General features: G+C 34.6%; 1 protein-coding gene across 21 annotated transcripts in view; it reads left to right on the plus strand.

The window, feature by feature from the left end:
- LCORL (ligand dependent nuclear receptor corepressor like) overlaps positions 1 to 14,385 on the plus strand; it is a 154,481-nt gene that overhangs the window by 111,706 nt on the left and 28,390 nt on the right. For 17 of the 21 annotated variants that reach the window (XM_049108038.1, XM_049108043.1, XM_049108039.1 and 14 more), the window contains one exon: positions 14,282 to 14,375. The exons of 3 other annotated variants lie outside the window; for them this stretch is intronic. In XM_049108038.1, coding sequence (XP_048963995.1) covers positions 14,282 to 14,375 — 94 coding nt within the window. Of the gene's footprint in view, positions 1 to 3,295; positions 4,179 to 14,281; positions 14,376 to 14,385 lie in introns of those variants that run through there. One more of the 21 variants, XM_025437797.3, reaches the window with a different exon arrangement.

Genomic DNA, 14,385 nt, shown 5'->3' on the forward strand with positions numbered 1-14,385 from the left:
GGTTGTGATCCTGGAGTCCCGGGATCGAGTCCCACATCGGGCTCCCTGCTGGGAGCCTGCTTCTCCCTCTGCCTGTGTCTCTGCCTCTCTCTGTCTCTCATGAATAAATAAGTAAAATCTTTTTTTAAAATTTAATAAATAAATAAGACCTTTTAATGGCTTCTCATTGTCCTTAGGACAAAATCTAAAATCCTGAACTTGCCAAGATCCAGCTGCTGTCTACCAGCCACATCCTGTGGCTCTGGTTTTGGTCCTCATGCTCGCTATCCCTCATTTTCTTCAATATGTTGTACAGCCTGGCCTTAGAACATTCACACGTGCAGGTGCCTCTCTGTAGAAGCCACTTTCTACCTCCACCAATTTATTCTACATAAAACTTAACTCTTTTTTTTCCAGGTGGTTTAAACATCACTTCTCTAAGAAAACCTCCCCATACCTCCTAAATTGCATGTACATACATGTACATGTACACATGTGAGCACGTTCCTATTAATTCCCACCAAAATTTAGTTTGGGTCTCTTCTTATATTTTCTCATAGCATCATTTGTTTCCATCATCTTATTTTGTGCATCTTGTTTGTTAAAACTTTTCCCCCTGCATTATTTTATTTTAGGTTGTGTTTTTCCCTTTACTTCATTTTTTTCTTTGCTGATTTTGAAGTTATGTACTTTACTGCTGTTCTGTTAGTTGGTTACATTAGAAATTTTTAAGTGTGTAATTAGCTGAACAGTTAATATACAGAATTTAGAGCATTTTAAGTTGCCATCTATCCCAACACATAGAACTGTTTTATCAGTGCTTTAGTTCTCTTTTTATGACACCACAGTTTAAGCATTGTAACTATTTATTTCATATCATCAATTTTTGTTCAGATTTACATATATGATGACCTTTTCCTTTGCCCACTATTCCTTCCTATAGCTCAGATTTTCCTCTGGGAACAGAAATTCTTTTAATAAACAGAATTCTCTTAATTTTATTGATAATAAATTCCCAGGTTTTCTTCAGTTTCTCGTTCTTTTTTTTTAACATATGTTCTTAAAAGATCATTTTTCTGGGTACACAAGTTTAGGCTGACAATTACTGTTTTGTCAGAACTACTCTCAAGAATGTCTTGGCTTCCATTGTTGCTATAACTGCAAGTAATAGGCTTTCCTTTATAGGTGATCTGCATACTGTGTACTTTCAGCAGCTCTCTTTCTCTTTCTCTGTGTGTTTTGTTTATGGTGTTCTGCAGGTTGTCTTGAATATGTTTGGGTATAGATTTATTTATTCTGATGGGTAATCATGATTTCTATGACTTAGGACAAATGCCTTTCATCAGTTGTGATTTTCTTAGCCATTATCTTTTCAAATTACTATACCTCCCACTTTATCACCTGTCAGAATCTACTAAGACATATTTTGAATCCTCTCATTCTATCCTCTGTATCACCTATATTCTCTTATATTTTCCACCTCTTTGTCTCCTTTTCTTGCATCTTGATTAGTGTATTTAGAACAATTTCCAAATTCACTAATTCTCTCCTGAGCTATTCTAATTACTGCTTAAGTATCTTGAGTTTCTAATTTGTTATTACGTTTTGCATTTCCAGAATTAGTTGTAACATTTTTGAAATATGCCTGTCTGTTTGCCCCTAATTTTACAAAAGAATCGATAAGCAAGATATCAAGAGTGACTGGGAGGATTATTTTAGGTAAGATGGTCAGGAAGGTCTCCCTGAGGAAATGAGTTTGAGCATATGAAGACCTGAGGGCAAAGCATTCCAGGCAGAAAAAATATCAAAGACAAAAGTACCAGAAATCAAAAGAGGCAGGAACAAATCAGTTATGTTTGAGGAATTGTATGAAGATTGCCTCAGTTACTTAAAAATCAGGAGACTATTCAAAGCTTTTTCTATAAAGTCAGATTATAGAGTGTCAAGAAATATAATTGTCACAGAATGTGTGAACTGGATTTTTTTGGTTTTCTGTCTTATAAGGAATATCACAAACAAATAGCCATGCACTTTACAGTTAGATGTTCCTTAATGTTCCCATGTAAACAAACCGTCACTTGACTAACGTAATTAGCTGTATGAAGCCTAAAAAAGAAGGAAAGGAAGAAAGTGGGGAGCAAGAGAAAGAAAAGATTAACTTCTTTTTAACCGTTACATTTTTTCTGAATATTTGTTAGAGTTTGATATAAAATTGGCCACTGTAGCACCACATGGTTTCTTTTTTTTTTTTTTTTTTTTTTTTTTTTTTTTTTTACCACATGGTTTCTAACTGCAATACAGTGGACTTTAGTTTTCTCTGTAATTTTCTTCTATTTTCCCTCTAAAGAGATATCTTTCATAATGTATACCTTAATACAACTTTTGAAGTTACCAGTTTGACAAAATTGTGTTCTCATTCTCAGATTAAATAAAAGTAAAACTTACATTACTTCTGTATTTAAAATCTTCCTCTTAGTTTTCTAATATATGAAAAACAAAATTTAAATTTATTTCCATGACTTGTATGGCTTCTCTAAGATCTTGTCCCTGCCCCGCTCTCTGTCTCTCTGTTTTACGTATTATATTCAAGATTATACACTTGAGCACATTCTTTATAATAGCAAAGGGTTGGAAATATATTCTCATTTGCAAAAAAAGCAGTAAGGGATAAAAATTAAAAGCATGGTTACCTATAAAGGGATGAAGTAGGATGAGGCAGAGGGGACGGGATGAAAATACTGTGAATGGACCTTATTATATAGTTTATGTAAATATTCTATATATTCCAAAGGATATACATTTTTTAAAATAAAGCAATCCTTAAAATTTGAGAAAGAATGTAGCAAACAAATCCTGGCTGCATTATATTAGTAACATATTGGCACTGAGGAAAGAATTTATGTCTATAATTCTTATATGTCTATAAGCCAGTATTTTGACTGTGCATTCTTAGTAGAGGATATTTTAAGGACAGAGTGCTTTAAAGAAATCCTTTTGGTAATATTAGTAATAATATTGCCAGTTTGTTCTTTAAATGATAAATATAAAAAAAAATAAATGATAAATATATAATCATATAACATTGTTAGGGAAACAAGATTTCTAGGGTAAGAAAAGAAAAACGAATAAAATCAAAGTAGTAAAAACCCTGTAATATTACATGTGGTTTGGAAATGTCCATGCAAATTCACAAATTTTTTTTCTCTTCAAAAATATGTATTTCCTAGTCTGACTGCTGAAGTACCCTAAAAGCAGTGACATTTCAACTGAACCTATACCTGGATCATGATCTCTAAACATTATTTTCCTTTAAAAGGAATCTGGCCTCCTTGCAATCCTGGTCTGGATCAGAAAATGTACAAAATGAGCCTAGAACATCTTGTGCCAGCAAGCAAGGAAGCTCCAAAGACTAATTTGTCAACAGAATACAGAAGCCAATGTTAAGGGTTCCCCATTGGCCAATAAGAGAACATTTGAGCATCAAAACGAAGAACAATTGTAACTGAAGCAAGCTGAATGTTTTAAAATCCATTAGTTTATAATAATCAAAGTCTTTAGTCCACACTGAAGGTACACAGTGTACCAACTGCTTACTGTGCAAATGAGCAATTAAAGGAAAAAGTTAAGCATTCATCTTTCTTTCTTTCTTTTTAAACAAATCGTATTTCAGGACCAAATAGCCATCATTTAAGGAAGATTCTTAAAGAAGAATTCCAGCTAATAAATATGGAAGACATGATAGACTAAAAATACTAATATCTTGCAGCTCCTAATAAGAGAATTGCATCAAACATCATCATTAGAAAATAAAACTATTAGACGAGAGGTTATTTCGGGAACTGTACAATGGAGGCAGGGTCAAATTATCACCATCAGAACACACTGATCACTTGAACATTATTGAGATTAGATTTTATGTGCCACATCATATGTCGTATCACTTTTGAAGTACTCTTGCCAAAAACATTGAAAAGGAATCCAAGCAGTTCTTTAGGCCAGTGGTTCTCTAATATGGTTCAGAAAGCTCTTGGAGCCCCTGAAACTTTTTCAGATACCCTGGGTCACACTAATACTAATATTATTTGTCCTTTTCACTCTCATTCTCTCACAAGTATATAATGAAGTCCACCAGAGACTACTAGTATATCTAAATATATTGAATAGAGAAGCATATATGACAATATGGCTATCTTATATTAAGCTAGACATTATAGAGATATGCAAAATTATTTAAAAATCTATTTTACTTTGAAAATGTTATTCTGTAAAATGTTTTTAAAAACATTAACAATTAAAGTTATTGTTATCAATTAAGAATATTTTTTAAATTTATCCATTTAATTTCTATATAATATGGTAATATCAATGGATGTAACTCATCTAAACAAAAGCTTTTTGTGGTCCGTAGTATTTCTTAAGAGTAAAAAGAAATGAAATCCAAAAGTTTGAGAACCATTTGCTTTACAGTTAATTCCAAGTTTATCAGAGTTATTGGGACATAGAACAAAGGAAAGGACACCACAGGAAACAGAACAAACCGTAATGTAAAATATTATCTATTAGTACCCATGACCTAGCTTCTTCAAAAAGTCAGTGTTGGGGCACCTGGGTGGCTCAGTTGCAAGACCACGTGACTTCTAATGTCAGGGTTTTGAGTTTGAGCCTCACGTTGGGTGTAGAGATTACTTAAGTAATAATAAGTAAATAATAAGTAATAAACTTAAAAAACAAAGTCAGTGTCCTGAAGACTCACTGGAGCGAATTTCAGTACAAACCAAGTTTTAGACCATAGCAAAGAATTGGTATAGTTATATATGGAAATGTTTATGTTTTAAAGTTTCATGCCACAGAAATGATGTAACATCTGGAATTAGCTATAAAATACTTAATAGGGATAAATGGAGCAAGTATAGCAAAAATCTAGGTAATTGATCAAACTGAAGAGAGGATATAAGGGGGAATCATTCTATATTCTTACATGTTTGAATTTATCTTTTTAAAAAGAGTGGATCACCTTCTCAGAGGCTTTGCCCCATCATTTGTTCCAGCATAGTAACTTCCACTTGCCATTGTTATTACTGTGTCCTATTACTGTGTTTTATTTTCGTTATAAGTCTTATTACCTTGTGACATTTTTTTTATTGATTTATCTTTTCTTTGTCTTCCCCTCTAGAATGTAAGTTCCATGAAAGCAGAACATTTTCTATCATATTCCCTTACTGTTTCCTGTGTGCCTTAAAAAATGACTGGCATATTGTATCCATTCAATAAGTATTAATTGAATAAATGAATTATAAAAGCCAAGTGTTATAGGAAAACTAGAAAATAAATAAGCAAATGAAGAAAATAAAAATTATCCTTTCTTACCCACCCAGCAGTAACTGCTCCTGTTAAATTTTCAATCCAGTTTCTTCTGGGAAGAAATACATACACTCACTCTCTCTTTGTCTTCCCAGAGCTCACTCCCACAAATCATACGCTTCACAATCCTCTGCAACTTGTGTTTTTCAAAATAATATTTTTAAACATCCTTGTTACTAAATAACTTTAATACAGAATCACTTAGTTGAATAGTATTATATTTTGTGGAACGATCACATATTTCATTCTGTCTTTACATATGTAAGTAAGCCTGCTTGAGCTAAGACCTTGTACTCAATTTTTACTTCACATGTATTCCTAGAAGTAAAGTTGCTGCAACAAGGTGCGCATGCATAAAGCTGTTAGAAGTTAAGATAGTGGGGGGGGATAGTGAGTCAGTGATCAGAGGCAGATAGGGTGGGGGGGGGTGTCTCTTGGTTGATGGTCATAATTAGATGCTGTTTACATAGGACTGTATAGTTTGTGAAAATTCATTAAACTGTATACTTGTGTGTGCTTTTATTACGAATGTCATATTTCAATAAAAAGTTTTTAAAAATATAAATCATTTTTGAATATACATGATAGAGACTATCAAATGTATGGTTAACAAATGTAAAGTCTTCCAGTGTGATATTGTTGTAATAAGTAAATATCGCACATTTTAGTAAAATGTTTGGTTAAAATTTAAACTTATAGAATAAGGTAGTGCAATACATGGGGTAAAAAAGAGAACTTGTTTTTGAAAATGTTTTTTAAGTATGGACTTGAAGCCTTGTGAGATTTTGTTTCAATTCAGTATTTGGTGGAAGTACTGAGACCTTAGTTAATTTTTGCATCCTAAATTCACAATAAGCACTTTAATTTATATTGCCTTTTATTACTAATAAATAGTAAATGAATGAATTCTATGGGTTTCAGCTATATATGCACTAAGTAAACCATTTTGGGAAGGCTGTAACTTTCCCTTTTAAAAACATGCTTGCTTGTAGAGGGAGCCAAATAAGGGAAGGAAAAACCAGTGTTAAAACTTAATTGATATGCTACTCTGATATTTTATTGGTTATTTCCCCCAGGACTCTGGAACTTCAACTCAGTGGTTAAATCAGTAACATCAAAAACAATTTAAAAATAAAATTTGGGTAATCCTAGGGAATTTTATACTTTGGTATTACTGTGTTAATAAGTTTTGATAGTAAATTTGAGTTAATAAGTTATATGTATGCAGGTATGTGCCCACACACATATTTTACTAATCAGATCCTCATCAAAGATCAGCATTGTTGTCATGTGGTATATTTACTTCCAAGTGTTATTCTATATTTGATTTTTTGGCTTTTTTTATGGTTCATTGTCTATATTTTTATTCAAGTTTATATCCTCCTTTTTAAAAACTTTGTAATAGCAGTTGCACAATGTTCAGTGTTTTATTAATTACCTTAACTGATACCTAGACTTAATTCTCAAGTGAAACTACTATGATTTATATAACCATTTTTTAATTATATGGGGTTGTAAAAATTGTATTGATCAGTAACATTAAAATCTTTGGTATATCTTTGTACATGACAACATTTTCATGTTAAATATTTTCTTAAAAGTGTGAACATTTAAGAAAACTATGAACATTCTTAAGATTTGTGATGACATACTGCTGTAATGTTTCCAAAAGGGTTGTATTCCTGAACTAGTAATGTTTGACCATGCTATGTTTATCGCACCATTACCAACGTTGTAATTTTTCTTTTCAAAACATCGCAGATTAGAATTGTAGTTAAAATGTAGTTTCTGGTACAGGGCTGTCTGAGTTTGAATGGCATTTTTTACTACTTACAACTGTGTGACCCTGGGCAGGATAGTTAACCTCTCTTTCACTTTCAATTGTGTCATTAAAGTTTGCAAATTAGGGAAACCTATTTATGTATTGGGTTGTATAAGCACTAAATGGGTTAAGATACCTAATACTCTTAGGTAGTGCATCACACTTTATGTACTATAGAAAAATACTATTTTTATGTATTTAGATTATTTGTGAGTTACTAATATTTTCTAGAAATCAGCCAAATATAAATGAATTAAAATTTACAGCATAGGAATCTCCTAAAGGGTACAGTTAAGACCAGAAAGAGTCGGACTCCACAGAGGCTGACTAGGACATTGAGGGCATAAAAGAAAGACAAGACCTGCGGCGCCTGGGGGGCTCAGTCTGTCGAGCGTCCGACCTGTGGTTTCCTTGGGTCGTGGTCTCTAGTCATGGGATCAAGCCCCGCATGAGGCTGGCTCCACACTCAGCAGAGTCTGCTTGTGATTCTCACTCTTCCTCTTCCTCTGCCCCTCCCCACCTGTGCACACTCACACACGTGTGCACTCTCTCTTTCATAAATCTTTTTTTTTTTTAAGACAAGACCCATTTAAGAAGGTAGAAATAGCTTTAAGGTATTTATTAAGGCTGTTAACATAAGTTTGCAGTTTGCATCAAAAATTACTAACTTTTAAGCACCGTTGATTTTAATGAAAGCTTTATCGCTAGTAATTGCCATTTCTATGAAATTTAATTTGGAATATTCTTCCCTTCTAGATAACAAAATGTATGTGATATTTTCTCCTCATTAAAATTTACTTGCTTTCATGTAGTGACTCTTACTAATATTTACATATTTAATATTGATGAGAGATAATGTAGTTTCAAAGACCTTTTATCTCAGACTCATGCTGCTGTATGGACTGAGCTTCATTATTTATCTCGAACAGCAACTGAAGGCCAATAGTATTGTGAGGAGTTAATATGTTTGTAATATAGTTAATATTCATAATTGATTAGTGATCATCAGTCTTGACAATTTCTGAAGAAAAATCTATATGATTATTAAAACCTAAAAAATATAGAAACCATTCTTGAGCAGAATTTTTCTGTGTGAAACTAACCCTCTCTCCCATATAGATATCAGCATTTTGACTGTGTTGTTATTTCTGACTAGCGGAACAAAGTTCATTGATTGCATGACTGTTTGAGTCTGTTGTATGCAATGCTGACTGTTGCGACAAACAGAGCAAGTCATTGATGAGCCACTGAATAAATCTGTGTTGAGGTACTGTTCCTTCCAGGCCCTGGCTTAGGGAGGGAGTCTGGTGAGAAGATCGACCAGGTAGTTATGCTTAATTACATATAAATCTTAAATAGATTTTAAAAATAGTTACTAACTCTCCCATTAGACTTTAGGTACTAAACTAATAACACATCTTAATATACAGTATAGAAGAATATAAAGGGTATTGTGGGGAAAATTAGGAAAACATTTGATGGGATGCATGGTCCTGAAAGATGTGTAGAAATTAACTTGTCAGGCCAAGAGAACAGAGAGCGTACTTTAAAGAATGGACAAAGGCCATAAGATGAGAGATGAGAAAGAAGGGTGTCCTTGGAGGGGTGAAAAAACAACTCTATGTTGTGACAATTGCACTCGTCTGCTTTGAATAGATACTTGGTCGGGAATTTACATGAAAATACGGAACTGAAAACAATCTGTAAGTGAAAATTCAAATCTTGATTTTAACAGAAGGTGAATTCTAAATATAAAACTAACCCAATAAAGCTTTGGTATCAAGAAATTGCCCAGCTTATTAGGCATGGTTTTGGTTTTTCAAAGATCAGTCCATTTTAAGTTCTGTCTGGTAGTGTAATATATACAATTGCCTGACCTCGTTGAAAGGCCTCTCTTTGATTCTATACATTTTAGGGGGATCCCTGGGTGGCTCAGTGGTTTAGCGCCTGCCTTCGGCCCAGGGCGTGATCCTGGAGTCCCGGGATCGAGTTCCGCGTCGGGCTCCTGGCATGGAGCCTGCTTCTCCCTCTGCCTGTGTCTCTGCCCCTCTCTTTGTGTCTCTCATGAATAAATAAATAAAATCATTAAAAATAATAATAATAATTGTATACATTTTGCATTAGTGTTTGATCAAAAATAAGTAAATTGTAGTGTTAAGACCAAGTCTATTAACAAGTAAATGGGAATAATTTGTATTTATTATTAGGTAATTTCCAAGTATGTAGAAATAGTAATGTTCCTGTCACTATTTGATCATGTTTGCCTCTGATATGCTTTCTCTTAAGGAACTATCACATCCTTTTGTTTACATCTTAGAAGCAACCTTTGATAAAACCTATTTTGCATTTATAAGTAAAATAATTTTGTGTGCTTTAAAAATTTGCATTAATGCATACTAAGTGCACTCTTGTTAATTTATTCCTATAATTTGCTTTTCTTACCAGATTAGCAAAAATTTAAAATCTCAACAATACCAAATGTCATCAAGGATATGATAAAGAAGTTTGGTAGTATCTACTAAATTCCAAAATGTAAATCCAGCATTTACACTACTAGGTGTATATTAAAAAAAAAAAAAAATTCTTATACATGAGCACAAGACGACATTTAAATAGACTTTCATTTCAGGATTGTTTGTAATAGTGTAAAACACAGATAACCTAAGTTACCTACCAGTAGTTGAATAGTAAATAAATTTCAGTCTCTTTGTCTTCTACTTAATTTATATTGCCCTAGAACATAATAAGTGTTCAGTTTTGGGGGCGCCTTGGTGGCTCAGTTGGTTAAGCGTCTGACTTTGGTTCAGGTCATGATCTCAGAGTCCTAGGATCAAGCCTTGAGTTAGGCTCCCTCCTCGTCGGGGAGTCTGCTTGTCCCTCTTTCTCTGCCCCCCACCCCCGCTCACATATATTATCTCTCTCCCTCTCTCTCTCTCTCTCTCTCTCTCTCTCTCTCTCTCTCTCTCTCTCTCTCGTAAATAAAATCCTTAAAAAGGGGGCACCAGAGTGGTTAAGTATTGCCTTTGGCTCAGGTCGTGATTCCACAGTCCTGGGACTGAGCCCTGTGTTGGTTTCCCGGCTTGGTCAGGAGCCTGCGTCTCCCTCTCCCTCTGCCCTCCCTGGCCCCAGCTCATGCTCACTCACTCGCTCTCTCTCCCTCTCTTTCTCAGATGAATGAATAAAATCTTTTAAAAATGTGCTTAGTTATCCATTAGGTTAATCATTAGTACTTTGGAAATATATGCACGCAAAACAATCCAGTTATGATGTGCTGTCTCCCATGTGAAGGAGTGATGCTCGTAGAGGTAATCACTTCAGCTAGATCTAAATCAGCAGGAGCAAGAAAATGCCCATTAAGCCCATTACTGATCTTTCTTTTTCTCAAGCCTTCCCAGGCTATCTCTCCCCTTCTCTTACTGGTTTTGCTTTTCTAATTTGGACAGTCCTAGAGATAACTCTGTGACAATCCTAGAGATAACTCTTGAGCTCAAGCTTTTATGGTGTATAAAGAAGTAAGGATATCAGCAAAATACTTTACTATAGGCCAAAGCACTGCTAACGAAAAGTGAGATTTTCTGTGACAACTAAAATTTCTTTTAAAGTTCTTTATTTATATATTTATGTATCTTGTATTCACTACACAAATGTTCATTGATTACATAATTTTACTGTGTGGTAGAAATATGTTGAAGGAGTATATTTTCTGTCTTCACTAGATAGCAACGATAGTGTGTTATTTAAGTTAGCAAATACTTCTAGAGCAAAGCTTTTAACATAGGTAGCCTAGATATGGAGACAAGGCTGTGGGGAAAAAATGAAAGCATCTGTCACCTCGGTCACTGTTTAGCGTTCTGAAAGAAAAGAAATCAGGAGTATAAACCTGATTTGGGTAGCTCTCTTAAGGATGGAATAAGACTTAGGTTTAGTTCATCCTTAAGATTAAAATTATCCCTAACCAGGGCCATGTGTCTAAGAATGGCCCCAAAAGGACAAGAATGCCTTTACTGCCCTAACTAGAGAGCAATAGACAAGTAGGCATAGTTAATGTAAAGGAGAGAGAGGAGTTGTTCCCTGTACCTCCTTTTCTTATTTCTGGTCTGTGGACTAATTAACTTTAAATTATATCAAAAGTCTAAAAGAGTATAGAATTGGAGAAATTTCATTAATTCATTTTGTAACATTGGCTAGGAATAAAAGATTTATGAACAGTGTGTTTTATGTCCTATATACTATGTAAAATATGAGCAGGATCAAAACTGGTAAATCTGGGGCGCCTCGGTGGCTCAGTAGTTGAGCATCTGCCTTTGGCTCAGGGTTGTGATCCCCGGGGTCCCGGGATCAAGTCCCGCATCGGGCTCCCCGCAGGGAGCCTGCTTCTCCCTCTGCCTGTGTCTCTGCCTCTCTCTCTGTGACTCATGAATAAATAAATAAAATCTTAAAAAAAAAAAACTGGTAAATCTGAATATGGATTAGGTAGTAATGGTTTTTAATGGTGATCTTATAAAGTCTTGAAATAATAAAGTTTTTAATTGTTGAAGGAGAGAAATGAGATAGTAAAGGAGAAGACAACATTCATTTCTTTTAGTAGGTTACAGCACTCTACTACGTATGAAATACAAATAAATAAGATCCTTCAGTCTTGTGGGATAAAAAGATGTATATATATATATATTTGTGTATATATAAAAATCAGTAATTGCAAGACAGTGTCACAAGTGTCATTAAGTGTTATAAATGTCAACACAAGGGAAACAATAATCAGCTTTGCTTGGGGGCATATGGATCTTTAAGGATGAGTAGGAGTTTGACAAGTTGAAAAGGTAGAGCATTCTAGGCAGAGGGAACCACGTACTGCAGTTTGAGAGACCTGACACCACATGGCATGTTTGAGGGACTGCAAGTGATTGGATCCATGGGAAACCTGAGGGGCTGAGCTGAGTTGGAGACAAAACATAAAAAATTGAGCTGAACAGATAACCTGGAGCAAGATGCTTCATTTAACAATTTTTCAAGGTACTATGTACCTTATGCTTATCCAGTCTCCTTTTTTAATTCTTCAAAATTTACTCTACACTTACTGTATGCCAGGCACTCTTCTAGGCAGTGGGGATACACGGGTGAATAAAATGGACACGGTCTTTGCCTTCTCATAGTTTATAGTCTGCATGGCTAACACTGGTAAATATATAAGCTACTAGAATATAGCATGCTTAATGCCAAATATTATAAGTAAGTGTTGCAACTGTAGAACCTAGAATAGTGACAGTCACCCAAATCCAAGTTGTGGCCTGAATGACTGAATAAGTAAGTAATGACCAGTAAGATTTGGTGAGAATTAGGATGAGTGTGAGGATAGAAGGAAAGAATTAAGAGTCTTCTAACAGGGGAAACTTAAAGTATGAAAGCCCAGAGTTTAAGAATACCCTAGTCCTTTCCCAACAGGTTTCTCCACTCCACCTTTACCCCCTTGCCAGAAAACAGATTGATCCTTTAAAAGCATAAATTAAAATTGTGTCAGTCTAATGCTTAGAATCCTCCAAGGGTTTCCTGTGTCTCTTAAAATAAAATTCAGGGACGCCTGGGTGGCTCAGCGGTTGAGCATCTGCCTTCAGCTCAGGGCGTGACTCCGGGGTCCTGGATTGAGTCCTGCATCAGGCTCCCTGCGTGGAGCCTGCTTCTCCCTCTGCCTGTGTCTCTGCCTCTGTGTGTGTTTGTGTGTGTGTGTGTGTGTGTGTGCCTGTCTGTCTGTCATGAATAAATAAAATCTTTTAAAAACTAAAATAAATAAATTTAAAATTTCTCACCATGACCTTCAAGGCCTAATGTGATCTGCCTTCCTACATTTCTGATCTTTTTCACTCAGCCTGGCTTCCAGCCACCTGGGCCTCGTTGCTATTCCTCAGACATTTCAAAAATGATTCCATATCACAGTCTTTGCACAAACTGTTCCTGATAGAAGCTTTCCCCCAGATAACATGCTTGATTGGTCATGGTTGGCACCATGACAAAAGGTACTTTTTATGCCTTCATTACTGCTGCTTCCAAATTCCTAAAATAGTGCTTTCCACATAGTAGGCACTCAACAAAATCATTGAATTACACATAGCAAGATACGAGTGAGGCGTTTTATTTTTGTCTTTGTATCTTGCCAGGCCACCTAAGTGTTGGGTAAATTTGCACGGTAACAATAAAACCCAGTTGAGTTTTTTTAAGCCAACTTGAATTTTTATATTTTTTAAACCTGTTTTCTTATAATTCTTTATAACTTAAATTTCCAAATTTTTAGCTATCAGTAAAGAAATAGTATTATTTAGTGCTCTTTTAAATTCATAGTATATTTTTATTCTTTTCCATCCTTAAGTTTGTCAGATTAACATGTTTTATTTATGTAAATTCAATGTTATAATAGTAATAAAAATAACTACATTTTAATAAATACTTAGGCAGTTGTTTCCTAACAAGCTATTTTTCCTAAAATGTTATATTGTTATAGGTAATGTCTTCATCCAATCACAGATATAAACACAGTATATTACAAAGGCAATGATGCAATTGTTACGCATTTCAGCTATGTAAAATAGTAAAATTTTACAGTGAGTTCTAAAAAAAAATAGATTGGTCATATGTGGAGTCACAGTTTACCTAAATATATGTTCCACATATTGCTAGTCCTAGTAAATGCTAATAATTGTTCTCTTATTCATCATCATTTTTTCTGTGATCTCTGTTTTGTACAACTTACATCATTCCTATTTTCTCGAAGCATCCTCTGAGCAGCCTTGAGTAGAAAAAAGTCATGAATAAGCAGTTAATGGCTGTTCACAGCAGAACAATGGGAAAAGTGACCAAAGGTTGATTTTAAACAGATTTTATATCACAGCCTGTTTGTTTCTTCATATCATTTGGCAGTGCCAGCTCCTTCTCGATTCTTTTTTCCTATGTAGTGCCTTCCCAGTCATGTCCTGTTGCTAAAACCACAAGATGAGTTGGTAACGGCCACATGTCAAATACAAATGTTAATTTTTAGGTCATGAATTAGTAGATCAGCAAAATATGAAATGTTAAAATGTAAACCTACCTGTCACAAATATAAAGTTTTTTCTCTTGCAAAAATTATAGGGGATGGAGTGTTAGATCTCTCTACAAAGAAAACCAGCATAAAATCTGAAGAGTCATCCATATGTGATCCTTCTTCTGAAAATTCAATGGCTGGGTAAGCAATA

Source organism: Canis lupus, chromosome 3, assembly GCF_003254725.2.
Source record: "Canis lupus dingo isolate Sandy chromosome 3, ASM325472v2, whole genome shotgun sequence".
NCBI classification, from domain to species: Eukaryota; Metazoa; Chordata; class Mammalia; order Carnivora; family Canidae; genus Canis; species Canis lupus.